Source organism: Balaenoptera borealis, assembly GCF_965194805.1.
Source record: "Balaenoptera borealis genome assembly, chromosome: 7".
Classification (NCBI taxonomy): Eukaryota; Metazoa; Chordata; class Mammalia; order Artiodactyla; family Balaenopteridae; genus Balaenoptera; species Balaenoptera borealis.
In genome coordinates, this window is record NC_138864.1 from 65,065,868 (window position 1) to 65,093,801 (window position 27,934).

Consider the following 27,934-nt stretch of genomic DNA (forward strand, 5'->3'; position numbering starts at 1 on the left):
TGGCTAGGAGTGGTAATCTTGCTGATCTCTATGATAATGTTATTGATATAATCACAGAGTTGTTCATTACTTATGTTGTGTTATAAGGTTTCATAATTCATAAAGATACTGACCCTCATATAGATTCCTGTTACATTAATGTCCTGCAATCCAAAATAATTGTATAGCTCTATGTCCCATTAGTTGAGTTTAGTCTCATTCTTAAAACATAGGTCTTAAAACATAGGTCTTTTTCTACTTCAAAGCATCATCAAAATGGTCATGTAGTGAGTAAGGCTTATGCATAAGGAATTTTTTTTGGTAAATGCATGAAGAAGGCACTATATATTAGACATAAGCCATATCAGTGGGCTCAAAAAGTAACCTGAGAGCACACCAACACATTTGTGGGCATTTTAAAGTTAAATTTGAAAGGAAGATCTTTACTTGTAGTTACTCTTCATGTTTATCCCATTTCTTCGTAGTCGCATTGAAGGCCAATTTAGCCCTTACAGGAAATTTTAGTTAATTTACAGAAAACAAAATGGTCGTTTAAAATAGTCATTAAAAAAAATTTCAGGAAGTTTATCTGCATAAGTTTCCTCTCCCTTTGCCATAGGTTTGACCTTTAATGCTTTAAAACTTTAAAGTATAAAATAATTTAAGAAGAAACTTTCTTAAGTTTGGGGGTTTTGTATTTTGTTTGTTGACTTTTGCATTTTTTTCCGTATCTGGAAATGGACATAAAAAGGCCTGATTAAACATTAAAACTCTGTACAGCTCAAAACATGAATCCAGTTTTAATGCATTATAATTACAACGTATCATGATGATCTGTTGATCTATTTCTCACTGGTCCAGTGAGATGCTATAGGAAAAAGCTAATAAGCATAGAATGCAGTGTCTGAGTCATTCTCCTAGAGATTCACAGTTCATATCAGCAAAAAAAAAAAAAAAAAAGAAGGCTCGGGGTGAAGAGACCTGCTTAACGCAACAATTTTCCAACTTACATGACCACAGAATGCTTTTTATAAAAATTATGTTTAACACTTACTAGAATCCAGCAAACTAGAGTTTAAAGGTTATCCTTTGGAAATACTTCAGTGTCAGTATATGATTCTTGTTGACTGAAAGAACAATGCCCTACATTGGATCAAGTTAAAAAAAAATCACTCTACTAAATTTCAAAGTTAATTTGTTTCCCGTTACTTCATAATCTGAACACTCCATCAAATATGATGTTTATATTGCTGACAAAGCCCTACTTCCAAAGTGGGTTCTTAGAACTTTTTTCTGATTTTTTTTTTCTAAAATTATTAGCACTTTTAATTTTTATTTATTTATTTATTTGGCTGTGTTGGATCTTCGTTTCTGTGCGAGGGCTTTCTCTAGTTGCGGCAAGCGGGGGCCACTCTTCATTGCGGTGCGCGGGCCTCTCACCATCGTGGCCTTGCTTGCTGCGGAGCACAGGCTCCAGACGCGCAGGCTCAGCAGTTGTGGCTCACGGGCTGATTTTTAATATTAGTTAATATTTTAATATTAGTTAAAGTTATAAATGTTAAATTTGGGGGGAAAAGTCCATAAATGCCTTAATGTATGCAATTATTCCCAAAGTTTTAATTTGGCTGAATAAGTAAACTATAGATACGGGCTCTTTCATAAATAAGTTTATTTCCTTTTTTAATAAAATATACATCTGAAAGTAGAATGCAATTCTGACACTAACCACCTGGATTTGGGCCAAACTTCACAGGTTAGGGGCTCAGTCCTCTGCAAGACTGCTCTCACTTCAGACACTAGCTGTGCACTTTCAGGGTCCCCAGGTCAACCTCACTTCTGACCAGCTGGCTACAGATTTGGGGATTCCCACTACCCCCTCAGGTTCAATAATTCACTGGGATGATTCGGAGAACTCAGGAAAGCACCATTACAATTACAGTTTTATTATAGCAAAAGGATAAAAATCAGAACCAGTTGATAGAAGAGACACATAGACGAGGGCTGGGAAGGTCCCAAACCAAGGCGTCCATGTTGTCTCCCCATGGAGCTAGGAGGCATCACCCTCTTGGCCCATGGATGTGCTTTACCAGCCTGAGCTTTTGTATCCAGAGCTTTCTGGGGGGTTGTATTTTGTAGGCATCAATTGAATCATTGACCACACAGTTGAACTCAATCTCCTCTCTCCAGAGTTTGGGAGGATATCAAGTGGCTTAAAGTCCCAACCTTTTAAACACATGGTTGGTCTTTGGTTTGGTGGTATAATCATATCCCTTCCTTAGACATCTTATCATAATTTCACATGTAGTCGAAGAGGCCCAACAAGAATAACAAAAGATACTCCTATCACTCAGGAAATTTCAGGGCTTAGAGGCTGCCTCCCAGGAATCGGGGAAACAGACCAGCCAAAGTCTTTGTTATACAGCACAGAGTTTTAGAGTTTGCTATAAGAAATGGCCTTGATGGTGAACTCGTACATAGGTATGCTACCTGAATCTGAAGGTGCCTAGTCATTGGGTAATCTCCCAGTATTGGAATAGCAACAGCTACAAAATCCCACAGCAATTAAAACTAATGTTGAGGGCTTCCCTACTGGCGCAGTGGTTAAGAATCCACCTGACAATGCAGGGGACATGGGTTCGAGCCCTGGTCCGGGAAGATCCCACATGCCACGGAGCAACTAAGCCCATGTGCCACAACTACTGAGCCTGCGCTCTAGAACCCGTGAGCCACAACTACCGAGCTCTCGTGCCACAACTACTGAAGCCCGTGCACCTAGAGCCCGTGCTCTGCCATGGGAGAAGCCACCGCAATGAGAAGCCCGTGCACCACAATGAAGAGTAGCCCCTGCTCACCACAACTGGAGAAAGCCTGCGTGCAGCAATGAAGACCCAACGCAGCCAAAAGTAAAAAATAAATAAAATTATTAAAAAAAAAAACAACTAATGTTGAAATTTTCTGAGAAAATCTGTAGGTATTTAGCAGATATGAAGAGACATGCCTTCATATGTCTATAAAACAAATAAATATAAATAAAATAGCATTTCATTGCAGTTACATAAATTTACCTGAACACTTCACTATGAAAATTTTGATTGCCCAGTGTTGATTCATAACTTTTCATACATTGAATATAAGAATCTGGGTAGAACAGTTGATTATAGGAGTTTGGATATATACAGAGTAGTTTAGTTTCTGCAGCTTTTCAAGTTATCAGTTCTTAATATATAATTACAAAAGAATATTCTGTTCATTTTGAAAATATTTTTAAATGATTTTTTTCAGTATTTTCAAATCCACAGGGACCACAGTAGATAAAGTTCTAGCTAAGTGTTCTCATTTGCGATTGCAGTCATGTGCATATAACACACATTTAAGTAGGAGAGATTTTTCAGGTCTCTTTTGATATTAATCCAGATGTATCAGATAGAGTGCCAGCGTTGCTCATTCACACAGCTGTAAATCAGAACCAACCAATATTTTCCACGTGCTTTCAAAATGAATTCTTTAATCTATCAACAGTGCACCTTTCAACAGCACAATATAGTAATCGTGAGGGTTGCTGAAAGCTACTTTATCTGCACATTTATAATTCAAATGAATGAGGTGACTGGATATATGTCAAAGGCAGTAAGTCCTCTGGTTGCCACGTAAAGCCTGCTAGTGTTCTGTATTCATTTCAACCTGAAAGCAGACATCAGAATAGATAATAGATACAAAAAATACAATCAGAAGCCAGGAGTTTGATTTTTCCATGTGTCAGGTTCAGTATTGAGCTACTAAAGTTTTAACACCCTAATTGTGAAGTCATTTATTTTATTCCAGCATTCCTCAAGAGCCATAAATTGCTACAAGATACCAGCAGTTTATTTGGCCTTAAAACGCTTCAAATGTTTCTGTCTTTCTATCCCCCATGATTGTTTGGCGTTAATTGCCCTCACAAATGATCGTAGCAGAGAAGACAGGGGAATGCTTATCTAGCAGTTCACTAGTAGCATTAAGGAGTTTAATTGTACTAGATAAACATGACAGGCAATTATTCAATGTTGTTACACATTAGAAGATTAAAATGGAATGCTAAGCATTATACTCTTTTGCAGTTTTGTCTTTATCTCAGTGCCTAATCTGTATCTTTCAACAATTTAATGGATTGAGTTTTATTTGAGAGATGTTCTCTGGAATATTCTATTGGAAGATCAAACATAAAAATTTTATATCTGCTTACTTGAAAGTACAGTGTGAATCAGACTCAAGTCAGACATGACATATTTCACTAATGCCATAATACTTCAACAGATAAAATGGAAAGAAAGAATTTCCATTTATCTGTTACTCTGTAGTAGTGACATGAAAAATCATGTGATTCTATTTTCAACTATAATTACTGAATAACAAAAAGGTTAGAGGTTTACTTTTGCAGTCATTTTGATCTTTAGCAAGGTGAAAAATGCAATTCTAGAAATATTTCAATAATTTATTACCTTCGAAATACTAGTGTCCTTTAACTAAGCTATTGATAATATTTGGAAATAGTTGGGATTTTTTCTTGATTCATTGTCTTTTACAAACATTAAATAATCTGGTTACAGATGGCATTGATTTGGAAATGACTTTAGACATTTGTACAGTTTGATTCTATTTCTTAAACTATTACTATGAAACACAGATTATTACTGGCCCTATCAGGAGTTACACTTTTAAGTATCGCACACTTTATAGATTTATTTACTGGCTGTGCTGATTGAAAAGGAGAATGTGATTTGAAACATATTTTAACTCAAAATAGTGAGCTGGGCTTGTTTTCCCACCTCAAACCATACTTAAAGTCAAAGTATGAGCTTTAAGTAGGTCATGGTAATCTGTCTGAAGAACAGTTATGCTTTTCAAAATTTTGGTAAACACTATTGTAAAGTACTTTTTCAGTCCTCTATTGGACTTCCCTCTGGATTATTATCAATACTCCAAAAGTCTCCTTCAATATCAGAAGTACATTCAAAACTCAACATTAACATCTTCTTTCTGTCTTCAGTATTTCACAGCTGGCAAAGCCCCGGCTGACACATCTGCCCCCTTGAAGATTCTCTGAGACTAATTCCCACTTTTGAGCATTCTTTCATTGCATTCTGCTCTTCATACCAAATTCATGATCCCATCTTTTTAAAAAAGTTTTCTTTTATACTTACAATTTGCTGATATAATATGCATATCCTCTGAGGCATCAAATTCAGTCCTAGGAATATGCCTAACAGAAATGCATACGTATGTTCACCAAGAGACATGTTCTAGAATGTTCATAGCAGTACAGTTGATAATAACTTGCCATTGAAAAATACCCAAATGCTCACAAACAATAGAATGAATTAAAAAACCCATAATATAGTCACACAATAGAGTATTATACATTAATTAGAATGAATAATCTTCAACAACATGCAACAGTATGGATGAATCTCACATCACAACGTAGGGTGAAAGAAGGCTAGCACACATGGGTGTATACTGTATGATTCCATTTACATAAATTTTTTTAAAGTAAAACAGTTCTAGATTGTAAGAAATCAGGGTAGTAGTTGCCCATGTGAGAAGAGGTAGTGATTGGAAGGCAACAAAAAAGAGGGTTCTGGAGTAGTGTTGGTTTCATGCATGTGTTCAGTGAACTTTATACTTTGGAAAGATACACTTTTGTGTATCGAGACTACAATAAGTTTAAAACAGGTGATGTGTATATTTGACAAAAATATAGAAGATAATATAGAGAGAAATATCCCACAAAACTACTTCTCACCCAGATTTTGCTGATTCTTCCTGTGTCTTACAACAGAGTTCCTTAATTTCAGTCCTACACACACACACGCACACACACGCACACACACACATACACACACACAAATAAGTACAAGTAAAACTGGTGAAACTTGAATAAACTCAATGGATTGTATCAATCTCAGTATCTGGGTTGAAATTATACTTTAGTTACCATTGTAGGAAACTGGCGAAAGTATGCAGGGGACCTCTCTATATTGTTTCTTACAAGTATATGTGTCTACAATTACCTTAATAAGAAAATTTTCAATGAAAAAGAGAGGGAGTGATGAATAAACACAAGAAAATATATTAATTTCCAAAAATCAGGCACTATCCCAAGTGAACTGTATTGTAATGTCTGGGGTTGCCAGAAACCTGTACTTTTAACATGTGTTCCAGGTAATTTATAAAGCAAGGCTAGGAAATACTATGTAGTAAGTTGGCTAGCTTTTTAACACTGTATCAAGTCAGGACACTTTGGGCACAAGCTTATAGATTAGATCTGTCATACTGGTTTTTAGGTGGTCTTATTTCACTGTAATAAAAGAAATCAGTGTTTGTTGGCTCTCTTTTAAATCTGCCTAGAATAAAAAGAACAAAATACTTAGGAATAAGTTTAAGAAAAGAAGTGCAAGACATACACTAAACACTACAAAACATCATTGAAAGAAATTAAAGAATACCTAAATAAATGGAAAGAAATTCCATGTACCTGGATTGTTAAGATAGCAATACTCCCAACTTGATCAAACTATTCATCACAATTCCTATCAAAATCTGCCATTTGGGGCAAAAATTGACAAGCTGATTCAAAGATGTATGTGGAAATGTAAGGGACCCAAAACTTTCTTGGAAGAAAAAGAACAAAGGAGGACTCAGACTTTCTGATTTCAAAACGTACTACAAAGTGACAGTAATCAAGACAGTGTGGTGCTGGTATAGAGATCAGTGGAGTGATATTTAGAATCCAGATATAAACCCTTACATTTATAGTCAACTGATTATCAACAAGGGTACAAAAACAATTCACTGTAGAAAAAATAGTATTTTCCACAAATGGGCCTGGGATAACTTGGTAATCACATACAGAGGAATGAAATTGGACTGCCTATGTTTTAACATATACAAAAATAACTCAGAATGAATCATATACTTAAATATAAGAACTAAAACTATAAAACTCTTAGAAGAAAAAACTAGGTGTAAATCTTTGTGACCTTGGATTAGATAATGGTTTCCTAGATAGGACATCAAAGCACAAGCAACCGAAGTAAAAATAGATAAATTGGACTTCATTAACATTTAAAAGTTTTTTTCTTCAAAGGACACTAAAATAAAAAAGACATAATAAGTTTTGACAGATGTAGAAATTGGAACACTCATACCTTGCTAGTGTAATTGTAAAATGGTACAGTCACTTTGGAAAATAGTTTGGCACATCTACAAAAAGTTAAATACACTCCAAGATATATACCCAAGAGAACTGAAAACTTGTCCATACAGAAACTTGTACACAAATATTCACAGCATTATTCATAATATACAAAATGTGGAAACAACTAAAATGTCCATCAGCTGATGAAAGGATAAAAAAATATGATATATCTATACAATGGAATACTATTTGGTTAATAAAAAGGAATGAAGTACTAACACATGCTATACCATAGAAAAACCCAGAGAACATTACATTAAATGAAAGAAGCCAATCATAAAACATAATGTTTGATTTCATTTTATAAATTGTTCAGAATAGGTGAATTCTTAGAGATATAAAGTAGATTAGTGGTTGCCAGGGAGGGGAAAATGGGAAATGACTGCTAATAGGTATAGAGTTTCTTTCTGTGGTAATGAAAATGTTCTGAAACTAGATGGTGGTCATGGTTGCATAACTCAGACTATATTAAAGACCAGAACGTGAGCTGATTTTTATAGTATATAAATTGTGTCTCAATAAAATTTTTAAAAATCTACCTAGAGTTCCTAGTATAAGTTGTTTACATTATAATGATTTTCAAAATCGAATCTTTGATGTTGATGTAAAATGGTAAGAACAGAGTGTTTTCTTGTTTCAAGAACAACCACTCCGCATAGTATGACAGACGACTCTTGACCAGAGGAATTTTGCTCTTTCCACTTATTTGCCTTGAGAACAATAGTGATAAACTGATACTGTGAAATGCCAAGTTGGTAGTGAGGGACTGGTCAAGGAAAATGCTCCCATTTCTCAAAATAAATCTGTAGACTCTTAAGTTAATTGACTGTGTGATTTGATGGAATGAGTACTAGACTAGACCTCAGAAATCCTATCCCTATCTCTTACTGTGTGACCTTGCACTTGTCAGTTATCTCTCTGTATTTGTTTTCTTATCTGTCCAGTAGAGCATCAGTACATGCCCAATACATTTATAATATCTGCAAGAGAATCAAATGAATACAAGGTGTGAAGGTGCTTTGAAATTGACAGCACTATAAAAATATGAGGCATTGTTTATTTAACATCCTTCATTTTTCTTCCTCAGACTTGATTTTCAATGAAGGGGAACCATAAGGTGCTAAGTTAAATGGTTCCTTTTGAATATTGATTGAGAGGGTCTGGCTTTCTTCTTGAGGAAGAATGTTGCATGGACTCAGACACTTGAACTTGTGTGACATTAACAGATAGGATTTTATAGAAAACTGTTATAATTTTTTTTAATGTATCAGTCTGGCCACATGAGAATGATATGGCAGCAGACAGGTTATTGTCAATTAAACACGAGCTGTCAGGAAGTCAGAAATGTTGAAATGTGGTGAGCATGAATCCTAAGCAGATCATATGACAGCTGCTCAGCTGTTATTTTAACAGAGTCACTGTATGTATGTGTCATTTTCCTGCAGAATTTAATTTGAGTCCCTAACGACAGAGACATCTCTGCATTTGCATGTTGCTGTCAGGTCAAACTTGGACCTTCTAAATGAGCTAGAATGGTGGGTAGTAATAGGCAAGTGACATGTGGAGGAGATGGCTCTTGTCTCATTTTCCTCCACTCAGGTTACATTGAAGAGGCCTGCATCATCCCTTGCCCCTCAGACTGCAAGCTCAGTGAGTGGTCCAATTGGTCACGCTGCAGCAAGTCCTGTGGGAGTGGCGTGAAGGTTCGGTCTAAATGGCTGCGTGAAAAACCCTATAATGGAGGAAGACCATGCCCGAAACTGGACCATGTCAACCAGGTATTTTCTACCAATGGGAATATTGTAAAATATTTTCTAGTTGCACAATGATCTATTTTTTTTAATCCAAAATAGAGAAGAATAAATAATAGCCCCTGAATAAGAAATTTGACCCACTTTATCTTTAGAATGCCTGAGTAAATTATTAAAATCCCAAATCAGATAGATGATCTCTGTATTCTCAAGAGATTTATTTAGTACACTGTATTATATATATATACATATTAATATAATTCAATGGAAATAAAAATGAAATCTGCTTTTGAAATACTGTCAAGGTATTTAATCTATTATACAATAATTTGTGTGCTGAGAGCAAGATTGTCTTTTTCTGATAGATCCACTAGACTCTCAGAAAAGACATCTCAATTACCATGTACATAAATTAAAATCAAAGAAAGTATATGGGTTTGGGTCTAAAATTGAGAAATATATTCTGTACATTTACTTAAGTTTGTTCAATATGAAATATGTTAAGAAAAAAGAAATATACTGGACTTCCCTGGTGGCGCAGTGCTTAAGAATCCGCCTGCCAATGCAGGGGACACGGGTTCGAGCCCTGGTCCAGGAAGATCCCACATGCCGTGGAGCAACTAAGCCCATGCGCCACAACTACTGAGCCTGCGCTCTAGAGTCCGCGAGCCACAACTACTGAGCCCGCATGCCACAACTACTGAAGCCAGTGCGCCTAGAGTCCATGCTCTGCAACAAGAGAAGCCACCGCAATGAGAAGTCTGTGCGCCGCAACGAAGAGTAGCCCCCGCTCACTGCAGATAGAGAAAGCCCACACACAGCAATGAAGACCCAACGCAACCAAAAATAAAAATATATAAATAAAATAAATAAAAGAAAAAAGAAATATAAAGATGGCGTCAAAGTAACCGTATGTTATCTATCAATTTGGTGATTGGCCTTTTCAGTCTTATGTGGAACTTTCTTTGACTTCGGATGCACACCTTGTTAGCTGCAGTTCATAGCTGTTACTCGTGTTCCATTGGAAATAAAATGTCTAATGGGGGGAATTGTGACTAGTTTAATGTAATATAAGATTCATCAGACAGTTATTGCCATGTCTGGCCTACATGTGAATTAACAAAGAGTGAATTTCACACAATATGTGTAGGTATTAAGATGTATGTTTAAATTTAAGTCACAAATGAACCAATTCATATGTATGAACTAACCTTAAATATGTAGGTATGTTTCATACACACATAGATTTTCTAATTTTAATCTCCAAACACACTGCTTACCCATACGTTTGCCTTCCCAAATTAATCTAAATTTGTTCATCACAATAAAAGTAAATTATAGAGAAAATAAAAATAACTTTTGAATAAATCGATTAAAGGCCAAGAAAGTGGAGAATTAAATTGCATAGAAAGTACTCCAAAAGGATGCTGATTTTTCCCCCAAAGAAAAATTGCTGAACTTGCCCTTAAATACAACTGAAGGTGAATAATATACTGCACTGCTGCCATCTACTGGTAATTAAGTTTCTCTGTCCTAGTGAATATTTCCAAAGAAGAAAATGCATGACCCGGATTAAACAGAATAACTGAAATGTAATGTTTATAATACAAAAGAATATGGTTCTACAAGTTTTGAAATCTTGAATTTCCAATAGTAAATTTAAATTTTAATCCATGATTCAAATAAATTCTACACATTTTCATACCTTTAGTGTGTATGTGAACAGCCAGATTTTAAAATTAAAATGAGCTATGTTTGCCTTAGCATTTTTTAAATAGTGAATTTGCAGAAGTTCAAATTGGTTGTACCAAGTTGTCTTTGCTTAAAAACTCTTTAACCTAAGCCATTTCTCTGTCACTCTGATATAATCTAATGCAGAGTATGATAAGGACATCTGAGTATTTGTTATCAGCCTACTGGTGGTATATTGAGACATGAACAATGGAAAAATCAAAGCTAAAACAAGAAATAATAGATTCCTGAATCTTTGACTTTGAGCACAAATGTTCTACATTAAAAAATAGAAACTTTCAGGGATTTATTTGTTAGTAAAATGTTAGGAAAGTAAAGAATATGCAAAGGTTTGTGTAAGTGTTGAAAATCGTAAATCATATAGATTTTTACTGCAATTATACGTTCCTCAGTAATTAAGTCGTACTTTGCCTTGAAAATGATCTCTGAGGTTCCATTTTCCAATTGAGGAAGCAAATCCCCATTTCCTCAGAAATATGGGTGGATGGATGGGTTAAAATCAATATATCAGTCAGTCAGTCAATCAATCTATAGATAGTCCACTCACAATTTGAACCACAAGATATTTGCGGTCATATGTTGATTCCCCATGATACGTATTTTGACGTCTACTCAGTTTTCTAAGATTTCTTCATCCTGCCCATCAAATCCTTTCCTTAACTTGCTGTTTGCAATACTCATTTGTGTATCTTAATTTTAAACAGTAATAAGGAGGTGGCTTTTCTCTTTCAAGGTCTAAGAAAGATGTTCTAATCATTTACCAAAAAAAAAAAAAAATCTTTTATATATGGATAATATTTGAAACTTAGAACATGAGTTCTTCTCATCAAATATACTGACATTTTAACTTATCTTTGTTTCTCTCTCTTTTCTTCATTCCTGGTGAACACTACTCCAGGCCCAGGTAAGAACTTTTAAACCTCATCGTTCATCATAGAGTGATGTTTGTTTTCATTTTACTCCTGGCATCAGAGAATGTATTTCTTTTCCTGCCATTTCTTTTCTTTTATAGGGAAAAACATGTTTTCCATAAAATTTTTCTTCTGCAGCTATTCCCTTTGTCTTCCTAGCATATTACATGTGTTTTCTCATTTTAATATCAGAGCCTAAGGTACAGGGATAGCGGAGAACAAGCATAGTTCACCACCCTTGAAAAGACGATGACACCTCCTGTTAATGGTCGCATGCTTCTCGGAGAGGGAGGAGAGGGAGAGGGGGAGGTGCAGGTGGGCTCAAAGCGGTAGCAGGAGGTGGCTCTGAACTGATTTGTATTCACTCCAGTGTAGGAGATTAAAATGAAAGCCATCAAAGGATTAGGAAAGATGGCATTTCCCCTTCAGTTGTTCCCTTCCCCACAACTTGTAGGGTAATATTTTACTAAATACTAAAACAGTATTTAGTCCTATTTTAATACAGCACCCAATGTGAATGTGATAACTTATGACAGTAATTACAGATTCTCACTCCAACAGTGCACACTTTTTATTCCTGTGTGGAATAGGTCAACTTTATTCACTTTACTTGGATGTTGAGTAAAACTAAAATTTGCACAAAAGAATGGCTCCAAAGGACTATTTAAATCTATATTTTCTGGAATTAAATAGTTATATAAAATATTCATGTAGTTTGTGTGTGTGTGTGTGTGTGTGTAAAATAGGAAATAAGAGTTATCATAGATTTTGAAATGATTTTAAGAGACAATTTTCTTTAATGGTTGAGTCAGCTCTGTTGCAGTGGCTTATGGTCCTTTTTTTCATTTATTTAGTCATTCTTCTTTCTCACTGAGAAAAGAGCATAATTGGTTCATTGTGCTAAAAATCCTGAAACAACCAACCACACCACCCCAAACCTGGTGCTGCAAGCCTTTATGGGCACCAGAGCAGAGACAATTTGCTTTGTTTTATGTGGCCCTCACTGCTTAGTACCTGTGTAATATGAGACCAATTTCAGACCTTGCTTCCAAGGTTTAGTTAGTTTTAAGATAGCTTTATTTCATATCATTTATCTTTTAATTTAGTTTCATATATGGAACACACACACACAATTCTTATTGGTATACATACTTATTTGGAAAACAGGCCAAATTATACTTATTTGAAAACAGCTACTTTTATATGCTTACTTAATTCATTAATTCTTTTATTCATTTATTCATCTTACTCAACAAATCTCTATAGAATGCCTGACATATGAGCACCCTGGGCTAAGTATTGAAGACACATGAAACTGTGAACAGGACATATGGCCCAGGAAATTACAATACTGTGTGGTAAGGGTCAGTCTAGGAAAGTACGGAATGTGTCTGATGTGGTCCATGAGGTCCAGTCTCCAGCTGCAATGTGATAGAGGAGCAGCATGATACAACACAGTTAGCCGTTCCCTTCACTGCTAGAACTCTCAAGAGATCCTCTATAGTCCTGTTTTAGAATAATGAACAGTAAAGGAAAGGCTTCAGAGTAGCTAAACAAGAATATCATGATAACTGTGATATGAAGTGTTCCCACTCACCTCATGGGGTTCCATGAGGTGAGGTCATTGAGAACCGTGTGTGTTTCAGGTGTATGAGGTCGTCCCTTGCCACAGTGACTGCAGCCAGTACATATGGGTTACAGAGCCATGGAGCATCTGCAAGGTGACCTTTGTGAACATGCGGGACAACTGTGGAGAGGGCGTGCAAACCCGAAAAGTGAGGTAAGGCCAAGTCTAGTAACACAGAGAAGCAAAGGCACAGCCACGTCCTGATTTCTCATGTGCCAACGTGAGCTTGCCCTCCTCCCAATCTCCTGAATGAAATTGTCTTCAATTTTACTTTTATGGAGTCTGTGTTCATAGAATGCTCTAAAGGGATCTGCTTCCAACAGCAGTTTATCATCCTCTGCCTTCTGATTTTAGGAAGCTTTGCTTCAAGGTACTCTTGCAGGGAAAGGGCGGCATATTGAATGTGAGGTGAATGAATGCAGATTTTCCAACCCCAGTAACTTCTTCCTTAAAGGTCAGATATATTTCTAACTGTATCTTAGTGATAATCTTTTGTAAACTCTTTATCCTTTGTATCAAACTGGCTATCTTTTGAATACTCTCATCTGCTCTAGGAAGCCTTCCCTAAACCCCCCGCTGGCTCGTGCCTCTCATTTGTTCTCAGAACCACACTGTCCGGTAGGGTAGCCACAAGCCACGTGTGACTATTTCACTTTAAATCTATTAAAATTAAATAAAATGCATTTCCTCGGTCACACTAGACACATTCTAAGTGCTCGATAGCCAGAGGTGGCTAGTGGCAATTCTGTGAGACAGCACAGTATTTACATTGTCATAGAGAGCTCTACTGAGCAGCCTTGTTCTATAGTATCCCACATACCCCTCACTGTTTTGAAAGATCCATCTACATGTCTGTCCCATTTATTAAATCCTGTTTCTCCAAACTGAGACCGTGTCATATTCACAGAACTTCCCTAAAACCTAATACAATTAAATTATTGTAATAATTGTAATACGATTAAATTAACTCATTAAATTATCCCTACACCATCTACATATGATCCTGAAGGGTCTTAAACCTGGGAAACAAATATATGAGGCTTTATTATCTCCACGTTACGGAGTAGATTCAGAAGTACTAAGTAATGTGCTGAGAGCACACACCTAGTAAAGGGACAGTTGCATTCAAACTCAAGTCTCTTGTCACTCTTTAACTACAACCAGTTTCTTCTAACTCTGCTGAGTGACACACAGTAAAGAAAAATATGAAAACATCCCAAACCTGAGAACTCCTGTTGTGAAGAATCCCATTCTCACTCATGACATAACTTTTCATGAATTTTAAGATTCCTATTTCTTAATCTGTTTCAATAGGAAAGTAGAACAAGTTATCGTTTATATCATAAAACCTTGGCACACTATGTAAAACATTTCTTCCAGTAAAAATAGTCTCTATCTCTTTTTTCAAAAGCCCATCTGAACTCTCCAGTTATTTTACGGAGTAACTTTTAAAGGTGGATGAGGTGGGTGGAGGTAATGAGTTAATAGGGAAACAGGGAAGAAAAAGACAGAGATTCTGTTTTCTACCAATCTTCTGCCAAATTTAAAATTTCTCTTTCAAATATAAAAATATTTTTCTTATATTAAAAATTTGATCAGGTTGTGTTTTTTGTTAGTAGAAAAATTATAATAAAGAACTTTCGGCTTTCCCTTCGGCTATCTGTGTATGTGTTGCTTCTTTTTGCTTTGTGAATAGGTATTCTCAACATTTCCAAACACATCTTAAACAAAGTAACTTTTCTGGTCAACTTATTTTTCCAGTAAACATTTTTAATGCAAACAGAGAAAAGAGAAGATCAGTATTGATTGGAATTTCTGATTGTGTAATAATGTTTCTTTCTTGATTCAGTAGTATACCTCCCAGACCTTACCCTCTGCTAATTAAGGTCAAATGTCCTGTTAGATGCAAGCATTGGGTGACATTTCAGGACAGAAGAGTCTATAAGAGAGCAGGTTTCAAAATATCTCATTCTTTCTCTTTTAGGATGGTGTGACATAGCAAAGACTGAGTAATAGTAGTGGTTTCCCCTGCTGGGAAGGAATATTTTTTCACTAACATTTTTGTAGAATTGCCAGCACATGATGATAATAAAAACCAAACAGATTTGGTTATTTCTATTGTTGCTTTTGAATTTTCTGCAGGCAATGCATCCCCTTATTGCTACAACTGTGGTGGGCATCTGGACCCACCCTTGGCCTCCAACTTGGTGGTGGTTTTCTAAAATAGTTCAGTATTCTCACAGCATAATCCCTTCTCCTATGGAAAGGAGAAAAGGCCAGGAATTTGAAGAAAGCAAATGAACTTAAAGTGCTTTCCTTTGGGCTCAAGACTTGATCCAAATATTTATTCTATTCTACAGTGATAAAAATATCATTAATACCAACTCAAATAAATAAAACATAAATAATCTGAATGTCAACAAGAAAGGTTTTTTAGCAATTGTGGCACATTCAAATGATGGAATTCAAATGTAATCATTAAAAATTATGTCTTAGAAACACAGTTAATAACACAAAAAGATTTTTATAATGTATTGTTGATGTTTTTCCTAAATGGTACAGATAGTAGGTGAAGTTTGCTCCTATTTAATGAAATGAAAATATAGGTTTAAATATAGTGGTCTGTTAAGAGTGGTTATCTCTGATAGAATGTAGTGAATTTTTATTATTTCTTGTGATTTTCCTAAAATGAATCTATTACCTGTATAATAAAAATTGAAGGAAAAGAAATACCTTTGAAAACAAACATTGAACATCTGTATTGAAGTATTGAACATCTGTCCTTAACTTTGAATCAATAGGTAATTTTGCAAGTTAATCCTTGTACATCATGTCAGGGCCTCACATTAATGTAATCTTTTCTTAGCAGCAAATCCAACTTTGGAGATTGAACTGTCCCGTCTGCGCCATGTCCTCTCATAGCTGCTGTCAACAGAACATTTTTAAAATGCCACTGAAGCTAGAACTTTTTTCCTGGGAAACTAAAATTCTCCCAGCGAAATTTATAATTTATTTTTTTCCTTCAGCAGTGAAACTATATAAATGTCTGTCTACATTTGCATATTTTTGTGATTACTTTTTATATATTTATTCAATATCAAAAAAATGCAGAGGTGGGTATTTGTGTGGATATTTTTCCAGGTTACAAACCCAGTTAAGACATAACCAACAGCTTAGTTTTCCAGTCTTTGAATGCGTTCCACAGGAAAACCACATTTCTCTTAAAATTAGCAGCACTGTATAGAAACGTGATTCTGCAGAGGAGATTTGTGAAGATGCAATGTCCCTACTGATTGTAAATCCCTGAGAAAAGTTGACATTCCAGGTATAATTGGTAATGTAATACAACCAACAGTTTAAAACATTGCAATGGGTTTGAGAGGCTTAAGAGCTCAAGCCTTCCTTTTCATCTCCTGTAATGCAGTTCTCTTCCCAAACCTATTAATTTGGTTGACCTTCTCTGAGTTACAAATGAGGGTTAAAGTTTTTCTCTTCTATTCAAAAAGTGCCTTGAGAGATTATTAACTACAGTAAAAGTTAAGTCTGGTACTAGCCACATTAATTAGATTCCCAAGAGATGACTAAGGAGCCCTTTATGACTGCTTACAATACAATGAAATGTAATAAAATGTTTGAATTTGTTCTGTTAAAAAGAAAACTAACAATAAAAAAGGTCAAGATATAGGAAGACCCCAACAACCATGTTTAGAGAATTTGTGCTATTTTTCTTATGATTGTCTCTTCACTTCTGCCTTTCTTTTAAGGTTATCAGCAGATGGGAAGCTAAAATTACTTTTGAAATGACAAAACAACTTGATAAATGCCATCAATTACTTTCTCAAAACCACTTAACTGAAATCTCTCCCTAGGAGATTTCGGCGTGCCTTGTCTTCCATCATATATGAATCTGCCTTCTCCATGGAATTCACCATTTTCCTCAGAAGAAAAACATGCATTATATTCCAAAATTGTAACCCATCTATGAATATCTTTGGTGAACTCATTAGTTTCTGCATCATATATGGGTGTAAATGACCCTCTCCTTTAAGAGGAAGACACGTATTTTATGTACACGGAGTGTATACACAGTGGCTATAACTTTAAAAGATTATGATGATACATGCAAGCATAGATTTTTAAATCATAAGCTATACAACTATGTATGGGAGGCAGAGATCCTTTTACGTCTTTATGTTTGGAGAATTTTATTCATTAAATTCAAAGCTTCCCATCCCCCACCTCCATGGTGATGTCTTATGAAAAACCTTGTACCTTAACGGGTTGGCCATTGTTCAATTGTCCCAGTTCCTTCACTGATAGGTATGTTTTCTTCTAGATGCATGCAGAACACGGCGGATGGCCCTTCTGACCATGTAGAGGATTACCTCTGTGACCCAGAAGAGATGCCTCTGGGCTCTAGAGAGTGCAAATTACCATGTCCCGAGGATTGTGTGATAACTGAATGGGGTCCGTGGACCCGATGCACTTTGGTGAGACAATTAACCATTTATTAATGTAGAATTTGCTTAATTCCTTAACCACTAAAGCTTTAAAAATATTAAGAAAATAATAGCTTGGTTACTAAATTAGTTACCAAAGCAAGGCGTATTTTTGGCTACTTCATTCTTAGGACTGTGCCATTTAAAATCAGCAATGTTTGGACTCACACTGGAACAGCTCAACCTCTTGCAAGCTTTATGCTCCTCCACCATCCTCCTAAACCCAGCACAAAATGCCTTTTTTTTTTTTTTTTTTGGCTGCATTGGGTCTTCATTGCTGCTTGTGGACTTTCTCTAGTTGCAGCGAGCAGGGGCTACTCTTCGTTGCGGTGCGTGGGCTTCTCATCGCGGTGGCTTCTCTTGTTGCGGAGCACGGGCTCTAGGCACGCGGGCTTCAGTAGTTGTGACACGCAGGCTGAGTAGTTGTGGCTCACGGGCTCTAGGCGCACAGGCTTCAGTAGTTGTGGCTCGTGGGATCTAGAGCGCAGGCTCAATAGTTGTGGCACACGGGCTTAGTTGCTCCACGGCATGTGGGACCTTCCCAGACCAGGGCTCGAACCCGTGTCCCCTGCATTGGCAGGAGGATTCTTAACCACTGCACCACCAGGGAAGTCCCAAAATGCCTTTACATTTGCTTTTGAATTCACAGCATGTTAAAAACTGCAGTGGGGATAACGATTCCCTCCAGGTAAAGGGAAAAAGAATGAAAATCTAGTAAAAATACTTTAATGGTGTCAGGTTATTATCATCCCTTGCTTTTTGCCCAATCCATTTTAAATTGTAGGAATAATCTTTCACACAGTAGGGGTATGGCAGCAGGAGTATTGACACTAAAACGCAAAAGATCCTGGTAAGAAAGGGAGTAGAAAGAAGAAAGCTGTGCATCAGTGAATCTCTTTCCACACACTGACTCTTGAGTCTCTTTGGGCCTGGAAAGCCAGCTGAGAGTTTCAAATCACACAAAGCTTCTAGATTTCAGCAGCCCATAGGGCCTCTTACATGGGACCCTGGGAGGAGAGTCACTTGAAATAGAACTGGCTGATAATGTGGGAAATTTAGCTTACCCTTGTGCACCTTTGTAAAGCTACACACTTCAGAATGGCATCAAATCATGGAAAAGATACATCTAATGTGGAATTAATTTGCTGAAATATAATATGGGACAGATGCATGTTTTCAAGGAGAAATTAATTTTCTATTTCAGTGTTAACATTATTAAAGATGCTGATTAGCAGCCAAGTGATAGAGCAGGAGCAAAACAGGGCTGGCAGTTGACTTGGATACAGGTTAAATTGCAATTAAGAATCAGCTGTTTCACAAGCATATGCAAATGACTTTCTATTCTATTTAATTCCATAGCATCAGATTTGAAGTTACTGTTTCTGATCTTAGTAACCAAGTGTTTTCAAAACAAGACTGTACCAGTAGGAGAATGGCAACCAGTCTTTTTAATTAGCGCTAAGTTGTGTTTGTGTGCATACATGTGTGCATATTAGGAAAATAAAGGTTGTATATAACTAGTTATTTAAAGTTCACCCTTAAAACCGTTTTTCAGGTCCTGTCAACTATATTAGATAAATAGATAGATTATAATTTCTGTATTAGTGCTCTACAATAATTAATATGAGCATATATATGTGTTTGTGTATGGATGATGTGATGTATCTTTTTTTTTTAAGTATTTGTTTATTTATTTGTTTATTTTTTGGGGCTGTGTTGGGTCTTCGTTTCTGTGCGAGGGCTTTCTCTAGGTGTGGCAAGCGGGGGCCTCTCACCATCGCGGCCTCTCTTGTTGCGGAGCACAGGCTCCAGACGCGCAGGCTCAGTAGTTGTGGCTCACGGGCCCAGTTGCTCCGCGGCACGTGGGATCTTCCCAGACCAGGGCTCGAACCCATGTCCCCCGCATTGGCAGGCAGACTCTCAACCACTGCGCCACCAGGGAAGCCCTGATGTATCTATTAATATTTGACACATAGGCTCTTTTTCTCCCAGTTTTACTGAGAAATAATTGACAGACATCATTGTATGTTTAAGGCATATAGCATGATGGTTTGATTTACATATATTGTGAAATGATTACCACAATAGGTTCAGTAACATCCATCTTCTCAAATAGCTATGATGGAAAGAAAGAAGAAAAGAATAAAGGAAAAAAAATTTCTGCTTGTGATGAGAACTGTTAAGATTTAGTCTCTTAACTTTCCCGTATAACATACAGCAGTGTTAGCTACAGTCATCATGTTGTACATTACATCCCTACTACTTATTATCTTATAACTGGAAATTTGCACCTTTTGACCACTTTCCTCCAATTCTCCCTTCTCTCCTACCCCCACTTCTGGTAACTGTAAGTCTGATCTCTTTTTCTATGTGTTTTGTTTTTTCTTTTGTTTTTTAGATTCCACATATAAGTGAGATCATACAGTATTTGTTTATCTCTGTCTGACATTTCACTTAGCGTAATGCCTTCAGGGTCCACATCCATGTTGTCACAAATTGTAGGAATCCTCCTTTTTTATGGCTGAATAATATTCCACTGTATAATTATACTACAACTTATTTATCCATTCATCCATTGATGGACACTTTGGTTTTTTTCCATATCTTGGCTATTGTAAATAGTGCTGCAATAAACAAGGGGGTGCAGATATCTTTTCAGGTTAGACACATCTCTTAAGCATTGTCGACTGAAGAAACACACACAGCTTAAAAGTTGCAAGTTAAGCTTTATTCGGGGATCTTACTGAGGATTATAGCCGGGGAGACAACCTTTTAGATAGCTCTGAGGAACTGCTCTGAAAAGGTAAAGGAGGAGCCAGGATAAACAGGAGTTTTTTGCTGGGAAAGAACATACAGTCAGACATCAAAAGATTACTGCTAATCACTAAAACAGACATCTCTAGTTAATGACTTTAGTGCTTTCCTGTGTATAGGAAGATGCAAGAATCTGGGCTCATTGAAATTATTCCTTGGACATGTATCTTAACTATCTTGGGTCAGTATCCAAAGCACAGAATGCTACCTCTTTTTCTCCATCCTGTTTCCCTCAGGGCACATCACCTGCAGCAGCTGCAGTGGCTGGTGCCTTGATCATTGTAGAACTGAGACAGCAGGCAACATTCTTTGTGTGCTGGAATGGCAGGCAACATTCCCTGTCCCCAGCATCTTAGAGCTAGATGGAACATGAGAAACGCATCCAACACCTTGATTTTATAGATGAAGAAACTGAGGTGTTATGAGATTGTTTAAGCTAGCCAGTGTCCCAAAGGTTCGAACTCTTGCTCCAGTGCTCTCCCTAATACAATAGCTCTTGTGTGGCTGAGTGTTCACCTTTCTGAGGAGCTATATTATTCTTTGTCAGCCTTGCAATCAAAGCAGTTTCCGGCAAAGGTCAGCGGATCCCATCAGACAACCTGCTGATGAAGGAAGAGCCTGCCCTGATGCTGTTGAGAAGGAACCCTGTAACCTGAACAAAAACTGCTTCCACTATGATTATAATGTAACAGGTACGTGAATAGTCATCTCCTTATAGAGTCAAAGGCCAAATCCCACGTCTGTCAGCTCAGCAGCGTTTCCGGAAATATTGTTCAACTCCATCTGCGTGCCTTTTGGACATGCTGCTTACTCTCCCAGAAGTAATTCCGTATTAAAGGAAAGAAATATTTACCTGCCTTATTTTTAATAAACATCAAAATAGAGAATGAAATTATCACACAAACATTAGCTCTTAAGGCAGACGGTGAATAGCCTGAGGGTTCCTATTTAAGCCACCCTCCCACTTTCAGAAGGTGCACATAAAAGATATATCTTCCCATGGGTATCAGTTTATTGAAAGATGTCTTTCTTCTTCAGAATGTGTTTAATCACTGTGAATACTGGGACAGCAGTTCTTTCTGTGGGGGCAGTTCATAGGCGTGATTAGTCTGCTGTAAAGACATCAGCAATCTTAAGCTTGCCAAGAAGTGCGTGAAGAGAATATAAACGTTTCAGAGATATAAATATTATCAAAGGTGTAGGTGAAAAAAGATAGATGAGTGTTTTTTAGAAAAAAAGGCTTATTCTAAATTCCATTTCTTTCCCAAACCCTCATCTCATACCATCAAGGCATATACTCTAGGAAAGAAGAGTTTCATGGTTTATATGACTTAGGGCAACGCTGAAGCTTATTTTGGAATTTTTCCCAAGTAATTTTCACACCAAAATAAACCCCAGAAACTGTACAGTGACACACAGCAGTCAGATTGGCTTTTTGCTTCTTTTGGTTTTTCAGTTTCCTATCATGACACAATGAAATGACAGTTCTCTGGGGCATGCTACATTACCCTGGAAAGAAAGATAAAAGAATTATTTTGCAAAAGACATATAATAAAGGGAATTAAATAAATATGGCCAAAGTGATTTTGAAATAAATAAGTGTACATTTTACAGTACGGACAGTAAGTGAACGACAGTTTTATTTGGATATAACTACCTAAAGTACGAGCCATTAAAATTATGATTATTTTGCTTAAACAAAAACGTTGAAATTTAAATTTCTACTTTCGTTAGGAAAAAAGTTTTTAAATGACATTTGATCTGCAGGCCACAGCCATTTCTACAGTATCACCAAACAGCTAGCTAGCAAGATTGTCAGGGAGACATCTGCCTCAGGAATAGTCCCTGTAGCGATGTGCAACGCCAGCATTTCCATTTGACTCCAGATATGTTCAAAGCCGGGACCCATACGCTCTGCGTGTGGGATGATTGATTGCGGGGCTTAGGAAGCAGTTGTGAATTAAATATGGGATTCAGGTCATCTGAGTTTCATTTGAAATCCGGTTCATACATAGCCTTCTGTTCTGATATGCTCCCTTCCTTCCAGACTGGAGTACGTGCCAGCTGAGTGAGAAGGCAGTTTGTGGAAATGGCATGAAAACAAGGATGTTGGATTGTGTTCGAAGTGATGGCAAGTCGGTTAACCTGAAATACTGTGAAGAGGTGAGGGGATGCTGTGTTATGTCTTTGCGAGTAAATTCTTCCCTAATAATTTCAATTCATGCTGAGCCAAGTGACCTGACCGGCGCTTTATGCAGCTCGTTGCCAGCAGATGTTTTCGGCACTATTCAGAGGCTGCTAAACACTCTCTTGAAAAGAGACACTGTCCAACACTACTGATTTCTACACATAATTTCCTGTATTTTGTTCTGCTTGGAGCCCAAAGGTATGCTAATTAGCCTATTCTGAAAGAAATGCTTGGGGAACAATAAGTAATCAAGGTGAATAAAGGCAATAAATCTTAATCAGACTACTCATCATCTTTTGTAATTTCATATGAATTTTGTGTTGCCTGGGACACCTGCCAAGAGCCATCATTTATTCTCTCTGTTGCAAAACATTGATCGCATGTGGTTTGGTAGCAGATTTTGATATTAGGATCTAATACCCAGCTGTGAGAGTCTAAGACTCAGGTCTGGATAAGAGAGAGCTTGAAATTCAAACAAAGGAATAGAGTCTGCCATTAGTGTCTCTTAGGTACAGAGAATTGTAACTGTTAATTCTCCAATTTACAAAAATAATGTTATCGTTTCTAATATGACCTTAGGAAACGCGAGAAAACATAGCTGTTGTCCTTCGGTAGTTTTCATGAAGCTACACTTCGGGTTTTGACTATTTTGTCTGGTTTCCAGACCAAATGGGCACCCACATTCCTGACAGATTTTGACTCCTCCTGCATCTGAGGCCACTGGGTTAAACATGAACCAAGATAAGCAGCAGCCTCTGTAGACGTGCAACACCCGGGAGGAACTTACAACCTCATTAGGGTTCAGTAGACATGGGACCATGACTTCTGTCTACACATCCTAGGGGTTATTATAAGCTCATGGTAAATTATTCAAACTCCTAAGGGAAAACTCAAGATGGAAATATTTTAATCCATTTGATATCTTTGATATTATCATGTGGACCTAATTTTTATTTTATTTTTATTTTTTTTATTTTTGGGTGTGTTGGGTCTTCGTTTCTGTGCGAGGGCTTTCTCCAGTTGCGACGAGCGAGGGCCACTCTTCATCGCGGTGTGCGGGCCTCTCACTGTCGCGGCCTCTCTTGTTGCAGAGCACAGGCTCCAGACGCACAGGCTCAGTAATTGTGGCTCACGGGCCCAGCTGCTCCGCGGCATGTGGGATCCTCCCAGACCAGGGCTCGAACCCGTGTCCCCTGCATTGGCAGGCGGACTCTCAACCACTGCGCCACCAGGGAAGCCCTTTGTGGACCTAATTTAACTCTCTGTATCTCTGTCCGTGGGAACAGAGCTCCCAAGTGTGCTGAAAACAAACTGTTGAGTTAATAAATTGCTCTGTCATCTTATAACATAACTTAGTCAATTACGGCTTTAGATTTCATCAGAAATTTTATACCTGAATCAGTTTGGCTTTGAAACTAATAACATTGAAGTGATGTGACCATTATAAAAATAACATTATTATTAATGAACATTATTATTAAAGTCATATACAGGCTGGAGAGCTTTCTGTGGTCTACCTCTAGTTGGTTAATATGTCTCTTTTTTTGCAAATTCACATATAAGTATCCTCCTGGGTCAGAATGAGATAATTATTAATAGCTCTGAGAGCTTTTAGAAAGCTAAACCCAAATCATACAAGACCAGTTTTTAAATATCTCATGACTACAGGACAAAGATATAAATAGGGCCTTTTATTTCTTAAGTGAAACGTGGGTAAAAACCTGAGAAATAATTTTAAGTATCCAGGAGCCTAGATAAATTTACTTTTATGTACAAATATTATAATGTCTGAATACTGTGATGACGGGTTCAAATCATAACATTTTAGTAAACACTGTATTCAGGGAGAGCACTGCTACTCTCTGCAGGAAATGGATTAAACAACTCAAATCCCATTTTATCCACCCTAAAAAGCAGTAGACTTAAATAACAGCCCTGAGAAAAGCTGGCTATCTTTTTTAACAGTAGATTGCCTACCTACTAATACATGTGCAAACCCTGAATTGAGTGCAATAGCAGTAGCTAACTCTTGCTGTTTCTCTAACAGCCAAAAAGAAAGATGGCATTACTGTCCAACAGAGAGGAAAATTAGGGTTAAATCCATCCAGCATTTATATAGCACTTTTGTCTTTGATGTTTTTCAGACATTAATTCACCGGATACCTAATAACTGGTTTCTCCTTTCCTATTCTTTTATCCCTGAACATATGTTTAGATAAATGATAGATTAGATAGATGATAGGATAGATAGATAGATAGATAGATAGATAGATAGATAGGTAGATAGATAGATAGGTAGATAGGTAGATAGATATAGAGAGGAGAAAAAGAAGCTACAAGAAATTTAAGAGAAAAAGTAGTACAGAGTTGAAATGTCTTACTACTGGATTCCCAAAATATCTGTAAACAGACATCCTTTTTAATCCTCTAGCGAAATAAATAAGCCAGTAGTAGTTGAATTCTGTGATTTAAAACCTTTCTCCATGAAACTATTAGGTACCTTAAATTTAACACATCATTTTTATTGTGTCACCTTAAAACTTCTCATCTCCAGTGATTATAAGTGATTTAATTTAATTTTAAAGTGAGTGATATGGTAAAAGTTTTCATACCAAATACTCAGCTTTGTCAAGTATTACTGATGGAGAATATAATGAGAGTGTTTACAGAGGGATCTGGTACATAAATCATTGATCTGATCCTCTCTCAGTGCATAACTTAGAGCCAAGAGTTCTACTTGAACCGCAGCATACCATTTCAGAAAAATTTTCTTTTGCCTTTTTCTGCTCTATAAATTACACTGTAAACTTACTTTCATGCAGAAATAAAAAAGGTCTTGAAAATCCCCAAGGATTACTAATTTAAAAAATTGCACTTTCCTAACAAGCTCTTAATTTTTCTATTTCAATGCTATTTTGTACCTTTGACTTTTTAAATGTTTGAATATACAGTGGATGAGTTTGAAATCTCATCCTTTTTTAAAGGTAGAATACTTAAATAAATAATGCTACTTAATGCAATAAAATGCACAACATTATTATCTGATGAGAGACTAATGCCAAAATAACAATTACACCACAGTTAGCTGAGATCAGTTTTAGAAGGGAAAATCTTTTTTTTAAAAAATAATAAATGTATATAAAATATTCATAATAAAAATTCTAGTGACCCATCCCTCCTTTTGAGAGAGGTAGCTTACTTTAAAACTATTTTATATTATTTTAGTACATTATATTTTTGGTTTTGAGTGGCAATTGGTCTTTAACCTCGCTCTTTTTTGTTTGACATGCACATGTAAAAATAAATAATATCCCCAAAATACAATTATATATCTGTATATTGATGATATTCCTGGTTTTTAACTAATAGAAAATATTTGTGCTTATACCTCTTTATTCCTCCTTTAGGGAAATTCAACTAATTTGGAGATTAAATCTTCCTTTTTTCATTTTTTATATAAAAAATTCAACAATATATAAGTCTACTGAGTAAATGGGCTCCTCTCTTCATCCTGTTCCTTTTGCTCCCACTCTCCTGGATTGAACCACTTTATATTGTTAACAGTTTGGGTCTTTGTCCTGCAGACATCTTTTTATTTTATTATACATCTTGCTTATTCTTCCTCTCCTCTCCTCTCCTCCCCGCTCCAATCTTGCCCTTCCTTCCTCCTTCCATCAACACTGCACTGTGGTCATGCCTTCCCGTCAGTACAAATAGATCTACCTCTGTCCTTTCAGCTTGGCCTGGAGAAGAACTGGCAGATGAACACATCCTGCGTGGTGGAATGTCCTGTGAACTGTCAGCTTTCTGACTGGTCTCCTTGGTCAGAGTGTTCTCAAACATGTGGCCTCACAGGTTTGTTTGTGCTTTATTTGGCATTAGACTGATGGTCAAGGAATATGAAATTAAATGTCCCCCTTGCTTTAAGTCATATCAGATAATCTGCAGAAAGGTTGCATCAGGGTATCTTTCTTTCCAAAACATCTAAGCCTTACTGGTTCCTCTAATCTCAGGAGAAATGTCTTTGATGCCTTCTCCCAATAAGATGTATGCTTGCACAACTGTAGTGTATCACTGAGGTTGCACTTTTTTTTTCTTAAAGGAAAAATGATCCGAAGAAGAACAGTAACCCAGCCCTTTCAGGGTGATGGAAGACCGTGCCCTGCCCTGATGGAACAGTCTAAGCCTTGCCCAGTGAAGCCCTGTTATCGGTGGCAATACAGCCAGTGGTCTGCATGCCAAGTGCAGGTAACCAATCTCAAGAAGTTGTATGGAAGTGTGTATTCTTTATCTGGAGAGACTTGGTTTCAGAAATATTTTCAGAGCTTACAGATAGCATGTTTCCTGTTAAAGATTTTAGGTACCTTGCCATTTCATAACTGTTTAATTAGTTTTGATAACAAGCACTCGCTGTCCTGTACCTTAAAACCATTTGGAGACTGATTCATTTTAATGAAAATTTATTTGCCTGTCTTTGGCTAGAAAACAAATTGTTCGTGCTATGCTTTATAGCTAGTGCCCTATAGGACTTCTTCCCTAGGGTTTCAAATGCTCCTTTAACTGCTCATAAATCAAAACCAATGGTGCAGAGATGACTGTAAGCGATGAGCTAACTAATGAATTATTTTTTTTTCCTAATTAGTTATTTCTTCCTCCATTTCAGGATGCCCAGTGTGGCGAAGGGGCCAGAACAAGGAATATTTCTTGTGTAGTGAGTGATGGGTCAGCTGATGATTTCAGCAAGGTGGTGGATGAAGAATTCTGTACTGATATTGAACCCATTATAGATGGTAATAAAAAAGTGGTTCTTGAGGAAACCTGCACCCAGCCTTGCCCAGGTAACAACAGCAAAACAGAATTTGTACTTTGGCTATTCCTTACCAGGACCAGGGTGGAGAAGGGGTTGCATGTATAAGTCTAAGTTAAGAGATGTCAACAGTCTTCTAATTCAGTAATATCTGTGCCAATAGCTAGACACTGTAGTGTGGATGAAGGGGGGCACTGACTCCTTACTGCCAGGTGGGGGTGAAGTCCAGTTCTCCTATGTGGCCTCTGTTGACACTCACCCCCCCTCGAGTTTTAACTTCTGCAAAGAATGGAAATTAAGGCCTTAGGCTCATGCTTGACAGGGAGAGTATGAAACCTAAAATTCTACCCCTAGATAAATTACCATTCA

The 27,934-nt window shown here is 36.9% G+C and overlaps 1 protein-coding gene and 1 long non-coding RNA gene across 3 annotated transcripts in view; one reads left to right on the plus strand and one right to left on the minus strand.

Moving 5' to 3' along the window:
- THSD7A (thrombospondin type 1 domain containing 7A) overlaps positions 1 to 27,934 on the plus strand; it is a 460,930-nt gene that overhangs the window by 409,556 nt on the left and 23,440 nt on the right. The window contains exons 14-21 of the mRNA XM_082398710.1: positions 8,816 to 8,994; positions 13,277 to 13,410; positions 17,594 to 17,747; positions 21,118 to 21,262; positions 22,618 to 22,733; positions 26,496 to 26,613; positions 26,861 to 27,006; positions 27,422 to 27,596. Of these exons, the coding sequence (XP_082254836.1) occupies positions 8,816 to 8,994; positions 13,277 to 13,410; positions 17,594 to 17,747; positions 21,118 to 21,262; positions 22,618 to 22,733; positions 26,496 to 26,613; positions 26,861 to 27,006; positions 27,422 to 27,596 (1,167 nt within the window). The remainder of the gene's footprint in view (positions 1 to 8,815; positions 8,995 to 13,276; positions 13,411 to 17,593; positions 17,748 to 21,117; positions 21,263 to 22,617; positions 22,734 to 26,495; positions 26,614 to 26,860; positions 27,007 to 27,421; positions 27,597 to 27,934) is intronic.
- LOC309631788 overlaps positions 1 to 27,934 on the minus strand; it is a 49,704-nt gene that overhangs the window by 4,551 nt on the left and 17,219 nt on the right. The gene's annotated exons all lie outside the window — the stretch shown is intronic.